Consider the following 27,533-nt stretch of genomic DNA (forward strand, 5'->3'; position numbering starts at 1 on the left):
GGATCCAAAGATCAAGGAATTTTTGACCTAGAAGGATCATTAGGGGCCATCTAGTCTCCTTGTCTTACGGGGAAACTGAGGCCCAGGGCAAATAATGGACCTACCCAAGGTTTCACAGGCAGAGCCAGGATTCAAACCCAGGTCTTTTGACTCCAAATTTATTATTCCATTTCCTGGTGCTGCCTCTTGGTGAGAATTTTCAGAATAGAAAAGACTGAAGTGACTTGGTCCTCCAAGATATTCACATCAATAGCTTACATTTACTATAATGCTTGATGATTTGTAAAATGTGTCCCTTGTAAGGATGCTGTGAAGCAGGGAGTTCAAGAGTTATCCCCATTGTACAGATGAGAAAACTGAGGTAGGAAGAGATCAAGTGACTTGTGAAGGTCACATAGCTAGTAAATGGTAGAGCTGAGAGACTTAAACCCAGGACTTTTGTGTCCAAACCCAGTGCCTTTTTTATCTTTATTCCCCCCTCCCCCAATTATGCTACACTTTTTTTTTAAGCCAGGATATTCAATCAATAAAGGACAAGAATTGCCATCTGTGGATTGGGGCAAGAATAGTGGAGACCCTAGACTGAGGGTGACTGAGAGATAAGACTTCCTAGGATTTTTGGCTTTTCTTGGTCTTTGCACCTCTCGTGTTTTGCATGTACTTTACTTCTTTGCCTTGTGATTCTGGAAACAGAGCTCTGCATCCTTAAGCAGTGAGTTAAGAGATAGGTGATGCCATTTATATCCCCTCTATGTTCTAACTGTAACTTAGCACCACTTATTTTTTTAAAACCCTTACCTTCTATCTTAAAATCAATAGCAAATATTGGTTCCAAGGCAAAAGAGTGGTAAATTTTAGGCAATTGGGGTGATATGACTTGCCCAGGATCCCAGCTAGGTGGTGTCCAAGGCCAATTGAACCCAGGATCTCTGGGCCTGGCTCTCTATCTGCTGAGCTACTTAGCTGCCTCAGCACCATTTTCTGTTAACATGAGATGGGTTTGTCTTAGACTAATTTGAACCAGAAAGTGGCCTTACGATCTACAACACTGGGAAAGGACCTAAGCGTCCAGTCCAGTTCTCAAATTTTAAGGCTAAGGAACTTGAGGTTTTAACTAGGAAAGTCTCTTATAGCCAAGCACACACAGTGCATGAGTGGAAGCCACACAGGACTAAAACCCAAGTCTTCCCTAAAATTCAGTCCAATGATTCTTTTTTAAACCACACCACAGATAATTGATCAGATAATAGATCTTAGACCTCAATTCTTGAATTGTAAACCTAAAATGGAAATTTTAAAAAATCATTAAGAGATTTTTACTTCTCTCCATTGCAACTATCCAATATTTCCCAGAACTCTGAAACACATAGTTCTTTTTTAGAGTTTTTTTGAGAATACCGGGCTCCATAGGATTTCTTGAAAGGCTGAAGTTAAAGCAATGCAACTGATTTCAGTTAAGCATGCAGAAGTGGTAGTGGACAGTGGTCCCTTTGGAGGCAAGCATCCTATCTGTACTTTTTGTATAAATTAGCTTAGAAATACCCCTGGATGCCTCAATGCCATCATGGGAAGTGGTAAAATTCTAAGGAATCAGGGAAGTTTTGCCAAAATCTCCTTTCTCATTTACTTCTCTCAACCTCATAAGCAGAATTTATGGTTTCCTTAATGTTCATGCTATAAGGTAATCTGCTGGAAGATTTGTGATCAGGTGATATCTGGTCAAAACATCACTCAGGAGGTTACTTTGATATTCACATAAAAATGACATCTGGGCATGGCTTCCTGAGAGGTTGATCTCTCCAAGAGAGCACTTGAGAGGCTCATAGGAGGATGGAGTTGGGAGACTTGTTAATAAAGGGTTCTAATTTCCTGGTGCTACCCTTATATTTTATGCTAAAATAGTAACCCCTTATATCAGTGGTGAGGAGCTCCCAAGAGTACGTGGTCCTATTATCTTCTTTTCTCTTTATATTAATGCCACTTTGCCTCCATGATGGCATGAGCAGTAGTTGCCAACATAGTGATGTCTGAGGAAGAGATAGAGCATCCTTTGGGTAGCCCTAATCTCAGGATTTTCTATAGTACCTTGTATGCCTTCTGATGCCTCCAGAATCAGCCTGGCAGTTTCCAGAAATATTATGGTAAATGCTGAAGCACATTAGTTTTGTACTTTGATTCTTACATAGTGATCAAAATGAGTGACAATAAGACTTATTCAGTTTTTGAACCTAGTGATCTTTATCAGTGGGATTTGGGATGGGGGAGTTACTTTTTGTTGCTTGTAGTACAGTAGATTATCAGCCCATCTTCCTCAGGAGAATAGATATATTAGAAAAAAAGAACTCTTGGGAGTGGTCTGAGTCTGAGTCTAGAACCTGGTTCTCTGCAACCAGGAGGCTGGTCTCTGTGGATGTCTTAACTTTTGGTTGTTTGAAAGTTTCTTGGAAGGAAATGACGGGAAGTGTGTTTTGGCGGGTGGTAAGAGGACCACAGGGTCCAAATGAATTATTTTACTCAGCTATAGAACATGAGGTATAGCTGAAGGTCCAAATGGACCCTCATCTTATGACTTTGGGTTGGGAAGAATGGCTGTTAGGATACAGGGCATCATATTCAGAATGGAGATGGCTGGGAGATACTTTCTCATGGCAAGGAGAAGCCCTTGACTAAGAATCCCAGAACTTTGGGAGCTTAGCAACAGCATCAGAGAAGAAAGATCAGGGCCTTGATCCTTCCAATCTTTTCATCTTCTAGCTCAACTCTGCCATTCTGCAGAGAATTTTCTTGATGACAAACTGCATGGAGTGTGAATTTCTTTGCATCATTTTAATTATTTTAGCTATGAGATTTCAGATGCACCAGTGAAAGGTATTAGTTAAGTGCCCTGTACACATCACCAGACATCTCCCATTGGGAACCATGATCACTTTTTGTTTTGTACCCTTTCAGGTGTATTGCTACCTTCTCTCCACGCTTTGGTTTGGGATTAAAGTAGCTTAATGTGTACATATTTTATTCTGTAACTTTATTATCAGGTGACATTTTGATGCTATTTTTATTCTTTTTTAATCATCCACTGTTTGTAATACCTTCTTAGTTTGGAAATAAAATTTTCTCTTTTCCAACCATCTTGTCCATTTCCATTTGGCCAATATCCTTCCCCAACCCCTCTCCCAATATTCTGGTCATTTGAGTGTATCTGAAATGCCTTCCTCAAAAGAGCATTTGGCATTGGAGACTGGGATCCAAGGATTGGATTGGAATCTAGGATCCAAGGGCAGACTCATGTTCCATGGATATTATCAGATCCATTTCACAGAGGTGGCTTTGAGTGTGCATGGAATGAACTTATTAAATGGAGACACTAATGAATCGAGCCTACTGACTGATCCCGTCACCATACCAGCATGAGGTTCCTTTTCTGAGCCTGAGACCTTAAGGAGCTTTCAGCAATAAAAGAAAATTAGGCTGATTGCTGGACTGCTGCCTTGAAGATTTCATTGCCATAACAATCCTTTAATTCTGCTTCTGGGTGAACTCATGTGTGTGTGTGTGTGTGTGTGTGTGTGTGTGTGTGTGTGTGTGTGTGTGTGTGTATTTTTATGCATATGTGTGTGCTTATAGGAGAACGATCCTGGCTGTCAGTGTTACCGGTCCTCATTTGTGGTTTCAGATGTGACAGTGCATGTTTCCTTCATTTTTTCTTTAAGTGGAAGGTGAAGCTTTTCTGCCTTTTCAGATCAGGATTTCTGGAGCTAGAGGGAGATACCCACAGAAGCCTAGGAAGATGTCATGAATGTGACCCAGGCCACAAAGAAAGAAATTGTGCTTATGCATTTGTCAAGGATTCTGAAGTGGATACTCCTATGTTTTGTGGGAGGTTAGTCTGCATGATTCAATGTCACAGACTATCATGTTGGAAAAGACCGAGGGAGTCATCCAGGCCAATCACCTTTCTGATGTAGGAGCCTTTTCTAGAATGCCTCTGGCTTGAACACTAGTTCTAGTCAGTGATGGAGAGCTCACTACCTAATGAGGCAGTTCATTGTTAGGAAGTCCTTCCTTATGTTGAAAAGCTATCTGCCTCTCTCTCTAACTCACTTCTATGGTCTTAGCTCTGCCCTCTGGACCAAACAGAACAAGACTCATCCCCTTTCCACTTGGTGATCTCATGTATCCAAAAATGGTTGGTTATCTTAGAAGTCTTTTCTAATTCCAAAATTCAAGGGTTCTAGGATAGGGTCTTTTTGATCCTGAGCTAGTATAAGAGAGTTTCAAGAAGTGATCAGTTCAAAAGGAATGTAAATGGAATATTTCTTCCAGACTCTTTTTGAAGGAGGGAAGGGGAAGGGGAAGCTTCTCTACAACATGGTTTAACAGGCTGTTGGTAACTTGAGCCGGCAGGCAGATCATAAGCTTTTACAGTTTGGAAGGTCTTTAGGGATGATCATCTATTTTCTCCATTTCTTTTTGTTGAGGAAACTGAGACTCAGAGAGACAAAATGACTTGCCATACATGGCCAAAGCAACAGAGCAAGAATTTGAACCTTTCTAATCTAAAACCTATAATCTTATATACACTAACAACCTTTGCCCTCACTTTAAAATTTTTTTTTGCTGACCTGGTTGTACCCACTGCTTTAATTGCATGTGCTTTGGTATTCAGGCATTTGAGAGGGGTCTTGATGACATCTGCACATGCCTAGAGGTGACACAACAAAATCTGGGTCTGTTTGATGCATTTACCATTCCTGTCCTTTTTCAGTGTTCTGAGTCTGCAAGGCCACTACTTGTGACATTGTCTGTGCCAAAGGCCAAGGATGACAGCCTAAGGATCAATTTAGGGAATCAAAATCTTTTGGGTTATTTGGAAAACAGATGAGATATAAATCTATAATTAAATACAAAATCCTCTGCAGTTGGAACCTTGGTGGCGATGGATAGCTTGCTGTTCCCACCTCCAAGGCATAAATAATGGCCTTATTGAATCTTTTCAGTACTCCCAGGAGCCTGCGAGGGACCCAGGACATCATGTTATTAAAAAAAAATATGCACATACATACACTTTGAGGGGAAGTGGAAAGGAATGAAAGATTTCAAAATCAAAGTTTCTGAAGTGTTTTCAATAAAGTTAGTCTTGTACTTTGGTTAAAAAACAACCACATGGGAACAAACACAGATAGATAGATGATGGGGCATGTGAAAAAGAGAGGAGGGTTTTAGTGAGTTGCAAGCAACTGAATATGAGCTAACACACAATATGAACTAGTAAGCAAATATAAGCACAGCTACATTATTAGTCAGCGATCAAGGAAAAGTGAACAGTTTTAGGCCTAGAGTCTAAGTGAAAGTGAAAGTCCAACAATCTTCTCCCTTGGTCAGACCATAACTGGATTACTCTACTTGGTTCTAGATGCCACATTTTAGGAAGGATATCAGTAAGTTGCATTGCAATCAGAATGATGAGATTAGAAACTATGTTTTCTGAAGAATAGATAAGTGGCCTGGGGATGTTGATTCTGGAGATCATCATCACATTAATTAAATATCTAAAAATTGTGATATGGAAGATGAAGTAGATCAAACATCTCTCTGTCTCTTTCTCTTTCTATTTCATTCAGACCTGTGATTTCATCTGTGTGTGGAACTCCTTACTACGGAGACTTCCTCCATTGAGCCACACCAGTGATTTATTTGTAATATATAGTCTTAGAAAATTACCTGGGACTCTGTGATAGCATGGATTGCCTATGGGCAAAAAAGTGAGTATGTGGCAGAGAAAGGATTTGAACTCATGTCATTTAAACCAATCCTGGTCCTTTCTCCACTGTCAAACTATTCAAACTTAGGATCATAGGGTCGCATTTAGAACTATGTGGGATGTTAAATATCATTTAATTTCTCCTCTTAAATTTAGAGAGATAAAGTCACTTCTTTAAGGTCACACAAAGAGTAAGGAGTAGAGATGGGATCCACACTCATCTTCTGAATGCACATCCAACACTAACTCCATCAGACCATGTTATAGTTCTGAGAGCAAAATTCAACTCCTTAGATATTCAGATTTTGGATCAGTATAAGGAGGAATTCCCTAACATTCCCTAACAGTTGTTAAAAAATGTAGGATGTCATAGAGCTGAAGATGGTGTGCTCAATATCTTTGGGGGTCTTCAAGCAGAGGCTGGGCAACCACCCTTATTTGAAAGCTATGGAGGGATCTGGACTAGATGCCTTCTAATCTAATGCCTTTCCATCTCTGAGATGTGATTACTGGGAATAGGAGAAGAACGTGTTGCTATACAGCAAACCTGAGCGCTGCTAGAGTTCTACTCCTTTGCTCCAATGCTTTGATCAAGCACTGGAAAATGCAAACTCATTCATTGCTCCAGACCTTATTTGGAGAGCTGTGAAAGCCCTTGGGATACATCTACTTTAATTCTTGGATCCTTCTAAGAATAGGGAGAAGGAACTATAAGACCTTCCCAGCTCATCTTCAGGCTAAAGTCACCATGAAATATCTTTAGAAATTGAGAGGGAGGGGAAGACCCCTATATATCTTGATGGTGCATTTCTCTAGGCTGTTCATATTAAGTCTCTCATTGGATTATTCCTGAGGAGTCTCAGATTCTAACTACTGAGATAAATCAAGGTCTGAGTATTTCTTCCACCAGTACGGTGATGATTTCCTCATCACGGGATAACTCCAAACAGATGATGGAGGACTACTTGTTGGAATCATTGTAGAGTGTCAGATTAGAAGACCTTTAAAGGTTTTGAAAATCTCTGTTCCCCAGGGCTTTGGGGAGGACACATATAATATATGTGTAGGTAGTTTCAGGAGTTTGTATGACTGAAAAAGAAAATGAATTCCCTGGAGGCCAACTTTCTGGGAATGAATCCCTTGGCACTTAGCTAGACTGGCCCCCTGAAGATTAGACATAGTCCATCATTAGACCCTTGTCTGAAGTTCCTTTAGCTTGGTAGGACCTGCCTGTTCTCCATTTAGCATGGTCTTTAAGAACCCAAGGTCACCACACTAGTGAGGCACCAGAGGTAGATTTTAGACTGATACTCTCTCATTCTCTCCCTTTCTCTGTCTCTCTCCTTTTATTAGGGAAAGCTGTATTTATAAATATACATATATATATATATATACACATGTATTTATATATATATAACATAATCTTATACATATTAATTCTATATGTTTCACAAAGTAGTTTGGTTGCATCAAAACCCTTCTTAATAGCTACCGTGTTTTTATCAGTTAAGAATGAAAACCATACCTTGTAAAGGGGAAATTTAAGGCCCTATCAGATCTGAGATGTGCAGCCAAGATTTCCTTACTGTTTGTCCTGGCAGAGAAATAGCACAGGACTTGGAGCCAGAAGAGCCAGGTTCAAGGCCCAGGTCAATAGTTTATAAACTGTGTGATCTTGGGCAAGTCACTTCCCCTCCCTGAATATGAGCTTCCTCATCTGTAAAAAAATGAGAATAATGATACTTGCATTACATGCTTTTCAGGTTTATTGGAGTGAACAAATGATACAATGGATATAAAAATACCTAATCATGAAGAAATATAAGAGACTTTCCCTGTGCCTTCCCTGCTCCCTATTCCACCTTTTTTTACTTGAGTATTGATCTTCCACAACACGTATACTTGTCAAATGTGTAACCTTGGACACATTACTCTGTCTCTCTAGACTTCAGTTTCCTCATCTGTAAAATTAGGTCATCAGACTATATCTCTTAAGTGTCAACTGACTTTAAATCCTACAGTCCTAAACATGCTGTCAACTATTACCATTTTCCCCCAGGTAGGGTATCTTTTATTTTATTTTTGGAACCACTGTCTAGTAAAATGCCTTCTAATCATCACTTATTTTTTAATGTAACATAGTAGGTTCAACTAGTGCTTCTTGGAGGGCTATTGATTTTTAAAAAGTACTTCTATAATCGAAATGCCAAATCAGGACAGAGAGGGCATTGCCATAATAAATCTAGATGATCACTTTGAATCTGTCTCAAATATCTTTAGATGGGATTTAAAAAGATCTCATATAATATCTGTGTAAAGGATACTCCTTCTCTGAGGCCCAGCTACAAATGTTGGTCCAGTGAGAAAGATGAAAATTCAAGAAGCGTTAGTTCCAGAAGTCTAGATTTCCCTGGAGAATATTTCTAATTTCTGGGAGACAAGGTGGAGGTGGTTCTGCCAGAAGAAATATAGTGTCTAGGACGTGCTTTTTAGGGACATACCTTTGCTTCTCTCCTCTGGCCAGCCACCATTTGAAATATGATGTTGAGTGCTGGACATTGCTTCTTGGAAAGAATATCAATAAAACTGGGGCTTGTCCTGAAGAGGAGGCCCCCACATGGTGAAAGGAGTCAAGATCAGAACATAAGAGAATCAGACATTAAGTAGCTCTAGTTCTGGAGTGAGCCAATCTCAGTGAAAATGGGGGGTTCCCAGACCTTAGTTTCTAAATATGTTTCCTGGAAAATTCTTTTTTTTTTCAAGGTTTAGGACATGTTAAAAAAAAAAAGACAAGAAAACCTCCTAGGCTGAACATTTTGCATTTAAGACAAAGAAAGGACCAGAGAGTTTAGATGATTTTTTATAGAACATTGAAACTATTTGGAAGACTTGGGATGTTTAGCCCAGAGAAGGATTTGAGGGGATATTGTAGATCTCTTCAAATACATAAGAGGTTATAATAGAGAAAGGGAATTAGACAAATTCTACATGGTCCTAGAGAACAGAACTAAGGGCAGTGGGTTAAGTAACAGGGAGGAACATTTTGCCTCAATACAAGAATTTGCCTCAATATAAGAAAAAGCTTCCTAACATTAGGACTTTCCTGAAATGAAATGAGCTGAATTGAAACAAAGTGTATTTAAAAAAAAAACCCTTACTTTCCATCTTGGAATTGATTCCAAGGCAGAAGAGTGGTAAGGGCTAGGCAATGGGGGTCAAGTGACTTGCCCAGGGTCACATAACTGGAAAGTGTCTGAGGCCAAATTTGAACCCAGGACCTCCCATCTCTGGGTCTGACTTTCAATCCACTGAGCTACTCAGCTGTCCCCAATAATATAGTACATTATTGACCAACAGGAGTCTCCAAATTGACCCTCAGTGACCACTTGGAGGTGTTGTATTTGGCAATGTTTGGGTAGTTAGCCCCCAAGGTTCCTTACAATAACCATTCTATTAATCATAAAATCTTACAGAGAGGAAGAGATGATCTGAAAAGTCAACTTTCATAGTTTTAGAATGAGAAAACTAAAGTTTAGGAGAGTTAAGTGAGTTATGTAAGGTCATACAACTTATAAGTGAGAGAGATGGGATTTGAACACTGGTTTCCAGATCCCAGGATCAGTGCTCTTCCTACTTAGAGAAATTCCAATGAAAAGTAATTAACTCATCATCTGGATTTGGAAAAATCCAGTTCAAATCCAGGCTCTATAATTTATCACTGGTGTAACCTTGGGCAAGTTGCTTCCTTTTTTGTAAGCCTCAGTTTCCTCCTTTGTAAATCAAAAGAATTAGATGATCTTCAAGGACCCTGCCAGCTTTAACCTTTTGTGATCCTTGAAAAGGAATAGGAAGATTTCTAAATAGATTCCATCTCCTTTATAAAATCATCTAGACTCTCTGGTCCTCCTATTGTTCTAACTTCAAAATGATCAGGCTGGAAGTTTTTCTTATCTTTTTTTAAAATGTGTTCTAAACTCTGAAAAAACAAACAAACAAACAAACTTCCTAGCAGATATAACCAGGGACTAAGGCCTGGGAGCTTCCAATGTTCAGTGAGGTTGGTTCCTTCCTTCAGAACAGAGTTACTTTTTGCTGGCTCCTGCAGGATGCCTGGCCTCGATGGCTGTCAGCCCTTGGAGCCACAGGATTTTTAATCTTTTGGGGGCTTTCTTCAGCATTTAATTATCTGTAATAACAAAGGCCTAGTTAAAGGGCTGCCTTCATTTCTGTTGGTGACACATCTCTCCTCTTTCAACATACATTTGTGCTTTAGAAATGAAACTGTGCTCTAATCTTAAATCAGGAATGTGAGATCTCATCAAAGGGACCAGCTGAAAAATTTATTCTAAATAAAGGGCAGGAATATATTACCAATGTGTTCCTGAAAATAAAGCTCATAATTCCATGTAGAGGAAAGCACACTGGAGTTGGAGACAAGAAACCTGGGTTCTAGTCTTGCTACTAACACTTAGTGGGACCAGGAGCAAAACCTTTTTCTGCCTAGTGCCCTGGTTTCTCAGTTTGTAAAATGGGGATAAAAATCCTTAAGCCACCTACTGACCTCATTGAGTCAGTTGTGAGAAAAGCACTTGGTAAATCTGAAAGTGCTTTAGAAAATGAAACCATGATTTTTCTGAATAAAGTCACTCTTTCTTTCCAAGTGTCCTTGCCCTGAGTGAAATGCTCTGTCCCTCACCAAGAGGCCCGTCTCTTCTTTGGGAGTGTTCAGAGAGCACATGTGGAAACTCTCACTTCTAGCCTTTGGTCTCATCTGTTGATCAGTAATGAGTTTCCTCTTGTCTTTTATGAGATTTTATAGGGAAGTCAGGAATTGGTTTGGTGATCTTATTTGAATCTCCGGCCTCTAGTCATGCCACAGATACTGGTTTTCAGGGACTGGCCATGTGGGGAGAGGCAATGTTAGAGTTCCAGTAGGTTATTTGGTAGGAATGACTAGATTCATTCAACCATCCAGTTGTTAAATTGCAGACAATTTCTTACTTATTTTCCTCCCAATTTGCATGTGTGACATTATTATGGGCAGTGGCAATCAGATGCAGTGCTGCAGGAAGCATGATGGATTTGGGAACTACTCTAAAGAACAATGTGGCTTTGAGCAAGTTACTTCTTTCTGTGCCTCAGTTTCTTCATTTCTGCAATGAGGGAGTTATATCCTTAAGGTGATCCCTAAGGTCTCTTCTGGTTCTACATCCCCAGCTCTGTCCTCATAGGTCTCCCTCATATGTTTTCTGTGTGTGTGTGTGTGTGTGTATTAAAGCAAAATCAGTCACGAGAGAGAATAGCCAATAAAAGCAGCAGTATGTAATAAAATAAGTAAACTGATAGAAAACTATTACTTATTGAAAAGGAAGTGGTAAACTGTTTTCTGGCTTTTGACTAGAGAGGACTGCTACAGGAATCTAAACCTACTTATTGATAATGGAGGTAGAAATGAGAAATGCTGGGGGATGCCACCACACAGGGATGCCGGTACACAGGAGAACTACTTATAAAGGAATGCCCTAGGGTTTATTTACACTGGGGTCTGCCTACTGATTCCTACTGGTTGCTGATGGATCAATGTATTTCCTAATCTCCTTCCTCCCTCACTCCCTCCCTTAACCAACCTTTCCCTTTTGCCTCCCTCACCTCCCAAATCTTCTTGAAGCCTTTGCTTCTTTCCTCCCTCCTGAGTAAACTATAAAGGTATTCCAGTTGCTTTCTCAGTCAAGGGGTTTATTGGGATAACAGGATGGGAAACTGAGGTAAGAGGGATGAGGATTTCCCTAATCTAAAGTGATAATTTTAGGAAGGTCTGAGGAAGTATTCCAGTCACAAACTGTGACTCTGAGACAGTTAGGGAGATAGAGGACAACAGCAGTTCAAAATATTCTTTCTTCTTCACAAATCAGCCAGGTCTCTCAGCTTAACCCCAGAAAGAAATAAAGTTCAAAATCTCTCCTTTTCTACTGGCCAGCTCAACTCTCAAATAGATCACCAATTCAAAAGCTTCTCCCTTGGTCAGCTTCCACTGCTCAGAGCCAGAGAGACAGAGACTCAGTCTCCAAAAAAAAAAAAAGTCAGCCAGCTTCAAACCTCCTGGGAAAGAGAGTGACTTCCAGTCAGAGACCAAGTCCAAAAGCCAAGTTTTTCCTCTCAGTGTGACCAGCAAAAGCCCCCAACTTCCTCTCCTGGGAACATTCCATTGGAATCTTCTCTTGATTGACATCTTGATTGACATTGACACAAAACCTCTCTCTCTTCATGTCTCTATCACAAGTCGAGCATTTCCCCCAAGAAGCTGGGGTACACTTTCTCACAAATACATAACCTATCAGTGAGAAGCATTGACCTGCATTGGGATAATGCAGGGAGGTATACACTTAGGAACCATGTGAAGGGCCCACACAGACTAGGGCACAAGTGAGATCATTCATACCTCACATGGTATCTTCTGGTGATGTCATCTCACTGCTCTTTCTTGGTCTGATCTCTTTGGACGCTATGTTCTGCTGGGCCTCCATGTAGGCATCATGCCATATCTCTGTGCTTCTTCCCCTTGGGTGTTGAGCCTTGGCTGCTCTCAACCCTGGATGTTATGTCACTCACATATTTTGAGGATAAATAAGAGATGGATGTGAAAGGGATTTGCAGCAAGGCATGATGGCACCCACCTGCTCAGTCCTGCTCCTGGGGAGGCTGAGATGGGTGAATCTTTTAAGCTCAGCTTGAGAATTCTGAATTATTAAAGCTAATTGGGTACCTGAACCAAGTCTGGGCCCAATAGTATGAGCACTCAGGAGCCAGGGGAGTTGCCTACAAAGTTCCGAATTGGTCTAGATAAAAATGGAGGTCAAAGTTTCCATGCTGATCTGTAGAGGGGTTGGCTCTGGCCATGACAATGTGATCCGGGCTTAAAACAAAACAAAAAGAAACAAAAAACCAGAAAGAGATTTGTAAATTATTAAGCACTATAAGACAATTATGCCTCTCCCCATTTTTGTATACCAGCCAAAGTTTACCAAACTCTTTTACATGCTTTATCATGTTTAGTAGAAGAAGGATTAGAATTATTCTACATGATTTCAGAGAGCAGAACTGGGGTCAATGGGGGGGAAGATAAAGGAAGGCAGATGTTTTTGGCTTACTAGAATTTCCCCATTTCTCCCAATTCTTTCTCGGGTTATTCAGAACAAGAGTAATACTTTTCAGATAATTGAACACAGCTATCATGTCCCAAGTCTTGTATTTTCTAGGCCAACCATTCCTGAAGTGTTTGCAATTTTTTTTAAACCTAGAAAGGTAAATTTATTTGAGAAATTGGAAGGGGTGATATGCTGATTTGGTGATAATATTTTAATAGGAGGTGAAGAAATGTGTCCTGTTAATTGTCCAAAAACTAAATTTCTCCAAGGGGGCATGGAGAATGTTTCTAAAAGAAAAGAAAGCAAGTCTGAAAAGCTGTCACTTGCTCAAAGATCATATAGTCATTTAGTAGCAAAGTCACAATTCAAACTCAGGGCTCCTAACTACAAGTCCCTTTCTTTATCCACTGTACAATAATATTGTCTCTCTTTTCTCAAACAAGGTGGTCACTCATGCACAGGAGTCTAATTTTTCTTCCCTGATTGACTTTATAACAATCCCCAAGATTCTTCTCTAAATATTACCTTATATCCTCAACCCCTTTGTCTGATCCCTTGCTTGTTCTATTTCACTGGAGAGTCTTATTCCTACTTTGCTGATAGTGCCAAGGTCATTCACAGGTAACTCCTCATCTCCATACTGTTCCTCAAAACCCCATTTGTCGTGTCCCTCATTATTTCCTTCTGTGCTCTGATTTTCAGGTAGAGGTGGCCCTTCTCTTTGTCATGGTCAAATTCTCTCCTTCTGCCCTTGATTCTATAACTTCTTATCTCTTCCAGGAGCAGCCTGTTCATATTCTCTTTCACTCTCTCTCTCTCTCATTCTCTCTCTAGATATTAATTCTGAGGGTACAATTTTCTCAAGGCAGATGATTCCCCCAAATTATATACCCAGCTCAAATGTCTTTCCAGGAATGCAATCCCAGATCTGCTGGATATTTCTACCAAGATTTCTAATGGATATCATGTCTAAGCTAAATCTTAATCTTCCATAACCTAAATACTTCCCTTCTCCAAAATTCCCAACTTTTTTTTTCTGCTAAAGTTACCACCACCTTTTCACTCACCTATATTTACAGACTCAGGGCTGTTTCTGATTCTTTCTTCTTCCCATTTACTCCAATATTCAATGAGTTGCAAAGTCTTAGGCTGCCATAATATCTCTAACATTGGCTTCTTTCTCTTATGTGAATGCTACCTTAATTCTATTGTTCAAAATCCCTTACATGCATTTAGGAGTTGATATTCTACAATACTAGACATATATTTTATGCATCTCTGAGCTATGATATGGAAGGGATACCTGTATTATTATTATCACATGCCTATGACCTGCTTATCCTCTAATCTTTCTTCTGAACTGAAATTCTGAATCACCAACTACCTTTTAAACATCACAAATTGAATGCCTCATAGACATCTTAAACTTAACAGGTCTAAAATAGGACCCATTATCTTCTCCCCACCCCAAACTATTCTCGCTTTCCAATTTTCCTGGTACTGTTAGAGGCACTGCTATTCTCCTGGTCACCCCAACTCCCAACCTCAGTATCATCCTCAACTCCTTACTTGTATTTATTCCACCCGTCCAGTTTGCTGCCAAGTCTTGTTTCTACGTAAACATTTTCTCATATGCATCTTCTGTTCTCCACTTACATTGAGTGGAAGATGGAGTGCTAAGGAAGTGCCAGGCAGCTCAGGAAATACCTATATATTTCCTTCTAGACAGAGGTCCTCCCTTCTCCTTAGCTTCAGAGGTTTGACCTAAGATCATTTTCTGCTTGATAGGAATTGTTCCAGCTTTGATCTCTTCCTTTGGAGCTCAGAAAAAAATTTAAGTTTATTTATTAGAACAAGTTCCTCAACTGATAGGTACTTATCACTCTTTTCAAAAATGTTTACTTTTCAATTTGTTGATACATTTTAAAATATGGGTAATCTATATAGGAACCATTCAAGTGGGCCTTAATACTTATTTAGAGCTATTTCTGCTTTGATAAGGCTTTACTTTCTCCTTTGAAAATCTCCCTATTCTCAAAATGAAAACCACCCTACTTCCAGGTCCTACTTTCTTGACTTTGATTAAAGCCCACAAGGATGCAAAAAGAACATTGAACTTGGATGTTAAGGAGATGTGGGTTGAAATTCTAGCTCTGCACCAGCTGTGTGAGCTTGGGAAAATAATTCTCTGGGTTCAGTTTCTTGGACTATAAAACAAGGGGAGGGTGTGTGGAATAGATAAATTGGCTCAAAATCTACCTTTGCCATTCCAGGTTCTTTGTGTAACCTCGAGCAAATCATTTAGCTTCTCTAACTGAAGTATGCTCATTTACAAAATGAGGGGGTTGGTTGGTCTAAATGGTGTGCAAAGTCCAGCTCAAATCTGTGATCCTATGATTCTATGACATTTAAAAGCCCTTCCAGCTCTGCTAGTCACTGTTTCAAGATCTTTACAGATTTGACATTCTCTTTTTTGAGATCCCTTACTACTCTGCTGATAAATAATTCAAGAGGTGGTACAGTGGGTAGGGTTCTAGACCTGGAGTTAGGAAGACCAGAGTTCAAATCTAGCTATAGACCCCCTACTAGTTGTGTAACTCTGGAAAAAAACACTTCACCTCAGTTTCTTCATCTGCAAAATGGGAATGCTAATAGCACCAAGCGTGGCTGTGAAGACAAAATGAGATATCTGTAAAGTGCTATTTAATACTAGCTGTTACTATTTGTTAATTCTTTAAAATGGCAACTCTTTGTAAAGTCAAAGGCAGAGAAGACAGCATTTGGATTCCCATTTTTAAAGTGCAGAGCATTTGTCTTTGCAGGGTAAGTTGTTTTTGCTGGTCTGCTTGTGAAATGAGAGGGTGCTTTGTAAAATCAAAGAGGAAGACTTTGTTCAGAGACAGTCAAGCCAAGGAGAGGTTTGAAATATAGACAATTCAGGAAAGAAAAGCAGATACAAATTGAACAAGACACTAGTGTATCACCATCCCACCCAGGGTTCATCTTGGAGTCTAGAGTTTATTTAGTTGCAAGGCCTATCTGGCATATGAAACAGATGGTGAACTTGGCTGAGCTTGGGCTGCCAGACTAAAATCTAATTGTTGATTGCAAGGGAACAAGTCTATCTCCCCATGTTACCTGTGGTTTTCAGTTTAGTCCTTGAAATTTGGCAGCCAAGAGGAGACATTCATATTATACAAAGTTATGCATTCAAAAGCCAGAATCTGTCTCATTTGAATTCTTCCTCTCTCCTCTCCTCCCCTTCTTTCCTGCCCTCTTCCCTATTTTATTTCCTCCTCCTCCTCCTTTTCCTCCTCCTCCTCCCCTTCCTTCTCCTCCTCCTCCTCCTCCTCTTCTTTCTTTCTCTCCTTTCCCCTCCCCTTTCCCTCTCTTGAGGGATACCTTGTTACTTGAGTTTGGCATCAGGAAGGATAACTATGCTCCCTTTCAACAAAGAAAAACAGTATAGAGTAACAGAAAGAAATTAAACTCAAAGCCAAAGAACGCAGCTGTAAATCTTTACTTTGACAGTAGCTCTTTGACTTTGCTCAAATATTTTTCTCTCTCTGGGCCTCAATTTCTTCATTTGTAAAACAATTTGGATGGCCTAGCTGATCTCAGCCAACATTCTGTGACTTTTTGAGACTCAGGATTTGGATTCAAATCCTAGAAATGATATTATATGTCACAGGAGAAATTTCTGATGTTATTTAGTCTACCCCTCTCATTTTTTAGAGAGCAAAACTGAGGCTCAGAGAAGGTAACTCACTGGAGTTTACACATGTAATAGTAGCACTAGAATTTGAACTCAGGTTTTATGTCTTCAAGTCAGATATTGTTTCTACTCTGTAATCTTTAGTTTCCTCATAGGGACTGGTCAAAGCAGTATTCTTTATAATAACTTACATTGTACTTCACCATTACATTATATACCTCCAATAGGGAGGAAGAGTTAGCTCATTTGATCTTGGCATTGCCTCTCAGAGGGAATTAGTCCAAGTGATATGATGCCAGTTTGACAGATGAGAAAAAAAATGAAGAAGGTCAGAGTGAGGGTATTCAGTTTAATACAACAAACAATTACCAAGGAGTTACTGTTTGCTAAGCATGAAGTGAAGTAAAGGGAATACATACTTACATGGCACCTACTATGCACTGGGCTCTTCCAACAGTCCTATGAGGTAGGTGCTGTTGTTGTTCAGTTGTTTTTCAGTCATTTCTGACTCTTTGTGAGCCCATTTGGGGTTTTCTTGGCAAAGCTACTGGAGTGTTTTGCCATTTTTTCTCTAGTTTATTTTACAGATCAGGAAACTGAGGCAAACAGGGTTAAGTGACTTTCTCAGGGTCACATAGCTAGTAAATGTCTAAGGCCAGATTTGAACTGAGGTCTCCCTTATTCCATGCCTTCAGGACTGCTTCTGTAAGTCCCAGGAGAGACAAGATAGAGACACTACCCTCATGAAATTTAAAGTCTCTCAGAAAGAATTCCAGTTTTGACCTTTACTAGCTCCGATCATGAGTAAGTTTCATAACTTCTCTGAAGTTTTCCTTCATTTGCAAAATGGAGATTAATTCTTGTTCTACCTAATGGTCACTGTGAGCGAAGTGTTTTAAGGCACTCTCTCAATATGAACATTATTATAACCAAGTCAATACACAAGCAACTATAATATACATATTAAGTAAGTGGAGAGATGCCATCAAATTGTTCGATGAGGTTTCAAGGGGAAAGTCATTCTAAGCAATGAGGATTGAGGATGGCTTCTTAGAGGAAGTAGCATTTGAGATGGGCTCTAAAGGTGTTGTAGAAATTTAACTAGCAAAGAGGGAGAGGAATGATTTTCCAGTAAGTCACATAGCTGGGATTTATATTTAAGTGTCCAGACTCAAAGTTATATTCAAGTATCCTGATTATAAGTGAAGTGTTTTATCTACTACACCAAGTTTCCTCTCTAAGAGTTTTTGTTGTTCAGTTGTGTCAGTTGTGTCTGACTCTTTATGACCCATTTTGGGATTTTCTTGGCAGAGATACTGGAGTGGTTTGTCATTTCATTCTCTAGCTCATTTTAAAAGTGAGAAACTGAGGAAAATGGGATTAAGTGGCTTGGCAAGGGTCACATAGCTAGTAAGTGTATGAGGTTGGATTTGAACCCAGGTCTTTGCAACTCCAAGGCTGGTTCTTTATCCACTTCAACACTTTGCTGCTCTACTTTTATAAAAATAAATGACAATGGCAAGGTACATAAAAATAGATGTAATCAAAACTGTTCAGATACTTTTGATAGATTTAATCAAAAGTATCCTCAGTGATTAAGTGAAACTCAAATGTGAAATTCCCTTCAGGGCCAGGTACAAGGACACTAAAGAGACTCTTATTATAAAAATAAAATAATTATTGAAATATATAAAGATAAAAAAGGATTTCTAATTCTAAGGCATTATAAATCCACCCAAATAAATTCCCTGGTTCTGCAAGAAACCACTTTTCCTATGTTTCACAGGCTACACTATTCATCCCAGATATTTATTCCAGATCAAATTTATACTATCTAAATAAACACTGCCACTATTATCCTTATAATTCTTAACTTCACCTTCAAATTATAAAATAGCAAAGGCTAGCTAGTTGAGTCTCAACAAGAATTAAGTTAGGACTCTGAGCCTTAACAGACTCAGAGTCCAAACCAAAGACCAGGTTTTTCTTTGGTCTTCTCAGAGATAAATCAATCTATAAAAATCACAATAGATAATCAATAGTGTTTCCCAAGTTGGGAAAGGAAAACACTGAGCTCCTTTAGATCTTTCCCTCAGACACAGAGAGAGAGAGCGCCAAAATATTACCTCCACTAGCCTGGAAGAGAGTCTCTGAGACTGTCTCTGCCAACTGCCAGAGAGAGTAATTGACACATGTCAGCATTTGAAATCAACATGCTCTCTCAGTTCTGCTTCAAACTCCAATTCTTTCTCAAGCCAGCACTCTACTTTTTATCCCTAAACTAATAAAACAATACTTATTTTCTAATATTATCCTCACACTCTCTAAGAATAGTCTGATATAACTAAATAACTGCTTTCAGGCTCCCATACTTGAACTCATGACTCTATAAAATCTAAGCTTTGAATATACCCTTCCTAGCCAACCAGACTAAATAAGCAGAGGAACTAAACTGAAATATTAAGTTATGACTTGAAACAGTGGACACCAATGATGTTGTTTTAAAGTTCCAAGATTTTGTAGAGTGGACACTCTTTCCTCTGTGGAAGATTACCAGCCCCACTATAACTTTGCAGGTAGTCTTCTTTCAACTCAGGAGGTCAAACTGATTTGCCAGGTAATGGTTTACCTCTCTGGTCACATGTCCTTCTGCACTGAGGCTAAGTTGTCCCTGTCACTGGGCTTATTGTTAAAGCCTTTCTGTCCATCTTATAGAATGTGGACAAGTTTGGGGAGCCACTGGCCCAGCCTCAGAAAACCTTGGGTCCTTCTCTACACCATGGTGGGGCATAGGAGGTGGACATCACGGGGAGTTTATTCTTTTTCATTCTTTATTGCTTCATTTCAATGAATGCTCAATGCATTATTATTTATTACTAAGAATGCTCGAGTTTTTTGCTTGTTCTCTAGGGATTCAATTAAAGTCCACAATCTTTATTATACCCCTTCTGTGAACCAATGCTATACTGGAGGAAACAGTAAATAAAACAATCCGTATTCTTGCTCAGTTTATAGTTTAAGCTGTATAAGATATGTGCACAGATTAATATCATACAAATCAAAATAGGGGAAATGCACAGGAGTGTGAAGTGCTAGAAGATCAGGGGATATGAGGGGATGAGGGAATGAATTAAATGAGAATTGACTGACCTTTGCTAATAAGATTTGAAGTCAAAAGCCAATTTGGAGATCATTGCAAAGGAACAGGTGGTTCTGAACAAGGTGGATGACTGAGCATCAGATCTGAATATAAAAAGAGGAGCTTCCAATGAATGTTCAGCAGATGTTGTGGAGACTATGTCCAGATTTTTAAAAGGGAGCTAATTAATCATTTAAAATGCCAGGGCCTCTGCTTTGAGCAATGACCCCCAAACATTTCTCTAGTTGTCTGAAAGTTAAACAATGAAGCTTCATGGGATGATCCTTCACCATCTACTTTGTATTACACTTTTCTGTGTATATTATTCTTCACCACCATCCCATCTTCAAGCAGCTTATAGTCTCTGGAAAGGTGAAGTTGGGGTGGTGGTAGAATTGAGACATAACAAGTATACATATGGACTTGATACAGAATAGGGTAAGAAAGAGGCTTTTGCACACGATAGGCATTTAATAAATGTCTGTTAAATTAATAAAATCCCACAAGCATTTATTAAAAGTCTGCTGTATGCCCCCAGATTCAGATACAAAAACAGAAACTAGATAGTCCCTGCTGTAAAGGGGTTACAGTCTCCTGAACTGAATGGAATTGAAGGGGCCAAAGGAGAAATCCAGATAGAAGACCATAGGAAAATTTGATCACTTTCTGTTTGGGGCATCAAGGAATGCTTCGTGGAATCACAAGAGCTAAGCCTTAAAAGAAGAGAAAGATGAAACAATTGGGCATGAGGCAAGAGAAATCATAAACTTAACATGTCCAAAAAAAGAATTTATAATCCCCTTTCCATCCCAATCCAAACCTTGTGGTTTTTCTAACTTCCTTTTCTGTTTCTGTTGAGAACATCACCATCCTTCTGTAATAAAAGTGATAATCTGTGTGGAACGATTTCTAGTTGCAGTAAATGGATACTCTGGCTTTGCTGACTAGAGAGCTGCTAGGGGACACTCGTGAATGCCTAGATGTAATGGAGATAGAAATACTTCTGAGAAATAGAGAGATATAGAGATGCTTCTAGAGGGCTTACTCTGGGGTTGCCTATTGATCACTATTGATGGCTAATAGATTAATATTTTTCCTAACCTCCTCCTCCCTTGATACCACCCTTCACCTCCCAGTTTCCACCCATGCCCTTCTGCCTCCCTTTCTCCTCCCCCAGTCTCAGTCAGCCACCTTCTAAGTAACTCAGGGGAACTATGAGATTTCAGAGAAATATTCTTTACTCTTCATTTCTCAGGTAAGGAGATTTAATGGGAAAACAGAACAAAGATGGAAATTGAGGTGAGAGGGATGAGGTTGTCCCTAATCTATAATGAAGGTTATGAAGATTATGGAAAATGTCAGTCCTGTCACAACTGTAACTCAGAGACAGTCAGAGAGATGGAGGACAACCGTTAAATCCTCTTTCTTCTTCCAATTACACAAAATCACCAACAAAAGTTAATTTCTTCTCAGTCTAATTCCAGAAGCCCCCTCCCCCTCCTCCCCCAAGGGTCCTTCAGCCTAGGACAGAAGCTAACCGGGGATCTGTTCCCAGCTTCTTCCCTCTTCAGCCAGAAGCCAAGGAAGTCTCTCTCCAAAACCAAGAGAAATAGTTCAAAGCCAGAAATCCCAGCTTCTTCTCCACTACTCTGTCAGAGCCACCCAGGTCACTCCCTTGGTCAGAAAACTGCAGAGAAGAAGTTTCTCTCTTGGTCAGTAACCCCCAGAGAAGAAGTTTTTCAGTTCATCCCCTCTGGCCAGGCTCCAACTGCCTTTCCTGGGAACATTCTGTTTTGGAATGTTCACCTTGATTAACAGATCAGGTCCTTTACTTTGGTTTGCATGTTTGGCTTGTCTTGTAAATCCTCTCTTCCTTCATGCCTCCTCCACACTTCCTATCACCCAGCCCTTGCTGTCCTCCTTGATTCTTCTGACTATAAGGGATAAAAATTATGATTGGACTGAATATTTGAGAGTTTGTTGCCAGGGATTTAATAACTAAATCCCAATGAATTACCCAAGTCAGAATGGCTTTTGTGGTAGTTAATTTACAGATATAGAGAAGAAATTAAGGAAATGAGAGAGAGAGAGAGAGAGAGAGAGAGAGAGAGAGAGAGAGAGAGAGAGAGAGAGAGAGAGAGAGAGAGAGAGAGATCTGTGCTCTGGCTTGGTCTGAGCCAGACAGGAATTCAGAGACCCTAGCAAGGGAGGGAGCAGAGGATTAAATTTAGTAAGACTTCCAGCCACAGAGGCCTCCTCCAAGATGAGGGGTCTCTCCAGAGGCTAGTGTCTCCAGAAAGCCAAGGAAAAGGAGTCAGCCTTTTCACTCACCACATGACAGTCCAAAGGGAAGCAGTCTGAGATCTCAAGCCTGAGCTCCTCCATGGTCAAGTTCCAAGGTGAGGACCTCCTCACAGGAAGTAACCATGAAATTTAAAGACAGTTCTTTGCATCATTTCTTGTGCTTTACATGTACCAATGGTGGTTTAAATTTGTCTTTGGCCTGCCCAGGAGGCAGTTTTTTCTGATTTGTCACTTGCTGGCACATGTGGGTCATAGACCTTCCTCCCCCACACTTAATCCTTAAGTGGGAGTATATACATTCCTGGTGGCTAAAATTCTAAAGAATAAGTAGGGTGGAGTTAGTCTCAATTTCCCACTTCTTCCTGACCCTTCACCTCCACCCAACTGCCAACTCTCCATGCTTCTACCTCCACATTAAATGTTCTATCTACCTTTTCCTTCTCACTTACATGGCCACTACCCTGTTTTTCGATCTCATTATTACTCATCTGAATTTTTATAATAGCCCAATTGATGTTCTAGCCTCTAGCCTCTCCTCTATTCAATCTGTCTTTTAAAAATTTTTATTTAATTAATTAAGAGAATTTTTCCATGATTCCATGATTCATGTTCTTTCCCTCCCCTCTTCCCACCCCTCTCCCATAGCCAATGCTAAATTCCACTGGGTTTTATATGTGTCATTGATCAGGACCTATTTCCATATTATTGATAATTGCACTAGGGTGATCGTTTAGACTCTACATCCCCAATCACATCCCCATTTACCCATGTGATCAAGCAGTTATTTTTCTTGTGTGTTTTTACTCCTACAGTTCTTCCTCTGGATGTGGATAGCGTCCTTTCTCATAGGTCCCTCAGAAATGTCTTGGATCATTGCATTGCTGCTAGTAGAAAAGTCCATCACATTCGATTGTGCCACAGTGTATCCATCTCTGTGTATGAGGTTCTCCTGGTTCTGCTCCTTTCACTCTGCATCACTTCCTGGAGGTCATTATAGTTCACATGGAATTCCTCCCAGTTCATTATTCCTTTGAGCACAATAGTATTCCATCACCAACAGATAGCACAATTTGTTTAGCCATTCCCCAATTGGCGGGCATCCCCTCATTTTCCAACATTTTGCCAACACGAAGAGTGAAGTTATAAATATTTTTGTATAAGTCTTTTTCCTTATGATCTCTTTGGGGTATAAACCCAGCAATGGTAGGGTTGGATCAAAGGGCAGGCAGTCTTTTAAAGTCCTTTGGGCATAGTTCCAAATTGCCCTCCAGAACGGTTGTATCAATTCACAACTCTACCAGAAATTCATTAATGTCCCTATTTTGCCACACCCCCTCCAACATTCATTACTTTCCTTTTCTGTCATATTGACCAATCTGCTAGGTGTGAGGTGGTACCTCAGAGTTGCTTTGATTTGCATTTCTCTATTTATAAGGGATTTAGAGCACTTTCTCATGTGCTTATTGATAGTTTTGATTTCTTTATCTGAAAATTGTCCCTTGCTCATTTATCAGTTGGGGAATGGCTTGATTTTTTATTAAATTAATGTAGTTCCTTACATATTTGACCTTACCTTTGTCAGAGGTTTTTGTTATAAAGGTTTCCCCCAATTTGTTGCTTCCCTTCTAATTTTTATTGTATTGGTTTTGTTTGTACAAAACCTTTGTAATTTAATGTAGTCAAAATTGTTATTTTACATTTTATAATTTTTTTTCTAACACTTGCTTGGTCTTGGAATCTCTCCTTTCCTAAAGTTCTGACAGGTATACTATTCCGCATTAACCTAATTTACTTATAGTTTCCTTCTTATATTCAGGTCATTCACCCATTCTGAATTTATTTTGGTATAGGGTGTGAGATGTTGATCTAAACCTAATCTCTGCCATACTGTTTTCCAATTTTCCTAGCAGTCTTTTTTTCACATAGTGGATTCTTGTCCAAAAAGCTGGAATCTTTGGGCTTGCTGACGTCATTTACCCCAAGTATATTCCACTGATCCTCCTTTCTGTTTCTTAACCAGTTTATAGGACAGTTTAAGATCTGGTCTGGTACTGCTAGGCTATCTTCCTTCAAATTTTTTTCCATTATTTTCCTTCATATTCTTGATCTTTTGTTCTTCCAAATGAACTTTGTTATAGTTTTTTTCTAATTCGGTAAAAATATTTCTTGGTAGTTTGATGGATATGGCACTGAATAAGTAAATTAATTTGGGTAGGATTGTCATTTTTATTATGTTAGTTCATACTACGCATGAGCAATTTAATGTTTTTCCAAGTATTTAGATCTAGTTTTAATTGTGTGGAAAGTGTTTTGTAGTTATGGTCTTATAATTACTGTGTTTGTCTTGGCAGATAGACTCTGAGTATTTCATATTGTCTGGGTGACTTTAAATGGAATTTCTAACTCTTGCTGCCTGGATGTTTTGGAAATATATAGAAATGCTAATAATTTATGTGGGTTTATTTTGTATCCTGCAACTTTGCTAAAGTTGTTGATTATTTCCACTAGCTTTTTAGTTGATTCTCTAGGATTCTTTAAGTAGACCATCATATCATCTGCAAAGAGTGATAGCTTGGTCTCCTCATTGCCTATTTTAATACCTTTAGTTTCTTTTTCTTCTCTAATTCCTACTGCTAGTATTTCTAGTACCATGTTAAATTCAATCTGTCTTCAATTCAGCTATCAAATTGATATTCCTGAAGCAAATGTCTGATAATGCTATTTCCCTACTTAAGAAGCTCTAGGAATTCTCTCTTGCCTCTAGGATAAAGTACAAAACCCTCTGTTTGACTTTTAAAGCCCTTTGAATCTGACTCTTTCTTACCTTTCTAGTAATATTATGCATTATTCTTCTTCATGATCTCTGTGGTTCAGTCTAACTAACCTGCTGGTATTGCAGTGGATAAAGTGCTGGTCTTATAGGCAGGAAGACATTAATTAAAATCTGTCCTTAGACACTGTGGGGTCACACAGTGAATGTGGGCAAGTCACTTAACTTGTGTTCCTCAGTTTCCTCAACTGTAAAATGGGGATGACAAAAGCATTTATCTTGTAGGGTTGCTCTGAGGACCAAATGAGTTAATATTTGTAAAAAGCAGTTAGCGTAGTCCCTGACACAAAAGTGGTGCTACATAAATGTTTACTCTTTCCCCCTTCCCTGCTTGCTGTTGCTGGAACACAGAACCCTTTTATCTCCATGTCTTTGTTCAGGCAGTCTCATGTACTTCAGTGCACACTGTCCTTGTATCTCAAAAATTCAGTCACTGCAGATTCACTCTTTCTTGAAATGGGAAACAGTGTGAAGGTTGTAGTAGGAGAGAAATGGCCTTGAAATCAGACCTTGACCCAATGTCCAGCTATCCTCTAAGTAGCTAATAAAATACTCCCTGATATGAGAGACTTTAGATGGGACTCGACTTGAATATGGCTCTGGAAGGATATATCTTATTTAAAAGGAACAGAATATGAAAAATGTAATCACATTTTATGTCCTGAATGGAGGCAGTATGAGAGAGTAGGAAGCATGAAGAGGGAAATTAAAGGAGTTGGGTTCACATTGAAGCTCTGTAACCACGATGCAACTTTGGTCACAATCTTGCTGGACAGTGGTGTAATTCTATGATCCTGTGAAGAAGATATGCCCAGCTCATGAAATCCATGACTCTAGAGCATTTATGGTGGAAGGCATTTGGGTGAAGATCAATGGAAAGAATATAGAAATATATCTCCACTGAGGTCTTCAAGCAGAGACTGGATAATCATTTGGGATATGCTATATGGTAGACAGGTGTGTTGAGCAGGAATTGAACTAGGTAACTTCTGAAGACACTTCAAACTGTGGAAGTCTAGGGTTCTCCATTAGAATAGATTGAATTCCAAGGTTGGCGTTCATTCCTCTATCCTGTTAAATTTCTGTTCCTATCCCTTACTTCAGACATGCTTTCTGTTATTATTTCTCAAAAAGCTCAATCCAATGCAGAAATTCTTCTAATGTATTTTTTATCTCTTAGATATGGCATTTGAACATGGGGATTTGACCAAACAGCAGAGTCACCTGAAAGATAGCAATTGATATTTAGCTCCCTGATGTGTCTCTATCATGTAAGAGGTCTTGATTTTTCTGAAAGTGGTTGGTGAAGCTCTATCACTAATGAATGAGAAACAGAAGCAGCCTCAGATTAAGGAACAAAAATCTAAACTGCAAAGGTCTTTTTGAACTATTTCTAGTTCTCCAAAGTCTTTAGGACATTTCACAGAGTAGAGAGAATCAGTGAGACCTGGGGCAGTTGCCTAGCTCTGCTATTAACTCTCAGTGCTATCCTAGATAATAATAATTCAATCTTCCTTGCTGTTTTATTTTTAGACCTCTTCATAAAATGAGTGACTTAACATTATTTTACTTATTTTTAAAAAGATTCCCCTTCACTTCCCTCTTTTTTAAAGTGTTCCCTCCTATGTTCTACATTCTTAGGGCCCTCCTATCTCTCACATCATTGTTCTTTTCTTCCCCATCACCCCATAATTCTTTACATGGGTCTAAAAGCCCTCCTGCAGTGTTGGAAGGTCACCTTCTCTCCATAAGAAGTGTTATGGTAAGTCCTACATAGCTCTTTCAGGTGTCTTTAAGGAAGTTTGTATTAGTTTTACATCCAAAGATTGGAGGAAGGTTTTCCAATCTGTCCTCCCAGAAGGAAGCACAAATGATGAATATCCTCCTGCCTGTGAAAGGCCAAACCAAGCCTGGGTAGAAGAGATCAGTCTGCAAACCTGATGAGTTACCTTGAGAGCTATCTGTAGGGAACTCTGGCTCTCTAGCAGACATCATGGATACAGGACTTATTGGGCCTCAGTCTAAGGGTTTTGAAATCTAGGAGATTTCTAGGGGATGCTGTTTAACAAGGACTCTGATACTAGAGAAAAAAACTCTCATTCTCCCCTTTTCTCTTCTGTTTAGGGAGCAGCTCTTTTCCCCCTGCGACTCTTCCCAGCACCCTCAGGTTGGTATAATGTGGATGCATGTTTGGGTAGGAGGGTTTTTATTTTGTCTCCTTTGGGAGATGTGCTAAGGAAATCCTGGACTTTCTCTTTTTGTGGGGTAACTAAATTAAAAACTCAGAATCACTATTTGTAGCTTCCATACCTAGCCTTGAAAATTGACCTGTTTGATTTGGCTACCAGAGGACTCCAGGTGTAGAGCAGAAGGAACTGCAGTGGGAGTGGGATGGATGGCCTATGGAGAGACAGATGACATGGTGTGGTGGGAAGCACAATGAAATGGAAGCCAGGAGACCTGGGTTCCATTCTTAACCCTGACCCTGACAAGCCTAAATGACTTGAAGAAACCATTTTACCATTATTTACCTGAAGGCTTCATTTTCTTACCAGCAAAAACTGTAGTTGTGGGCAATGATTTTAAGACAGAGATCCTAAGATTAAATCAGTTTATGACTAGTCTTTCTTTTTTAAAAA

The 27,533-nt window shown here is 39.5% G+C and overlaps 1 protein-coding gene across 1 annotated transcript in view; it reads left to right on the plus strand.

The window, feature by feature from the left end:
• The window catches only part of DOK7 (docking protein 7), a 139,993-nt gene that overhangs the window by 85,400 nt on the left and 27,060 nt on the right, over nucleotides 1–27,533 (plus strand). The window contains exon 8 of the mRNA XM_007496806.3: nucleotides 27,019–27,061. Within this exon, the coding sequence (XP_007496868.1) occupies nucleotides 27,019–27,061 (43 nt within the window). The remainder of the gene's footprint in view (nucleotides 1–27,018; nucleotides 27,062–27,533) is intronic.

This window comes from Monodelphis domestica, chromosome 6, assembly GCF_027887165.1.
Source record: "Monodelphis domestica isolate mMonDom1 chromosome 6, mMonDom1.pri, whole genome shotgun sequence".
Taxonomy (NCBI): Eukaryota; Metazoa; Chordata; class Mammalia; order Didelphimorphia; family Didelphidae; genus Monodelphis; species Monodelphis domestica.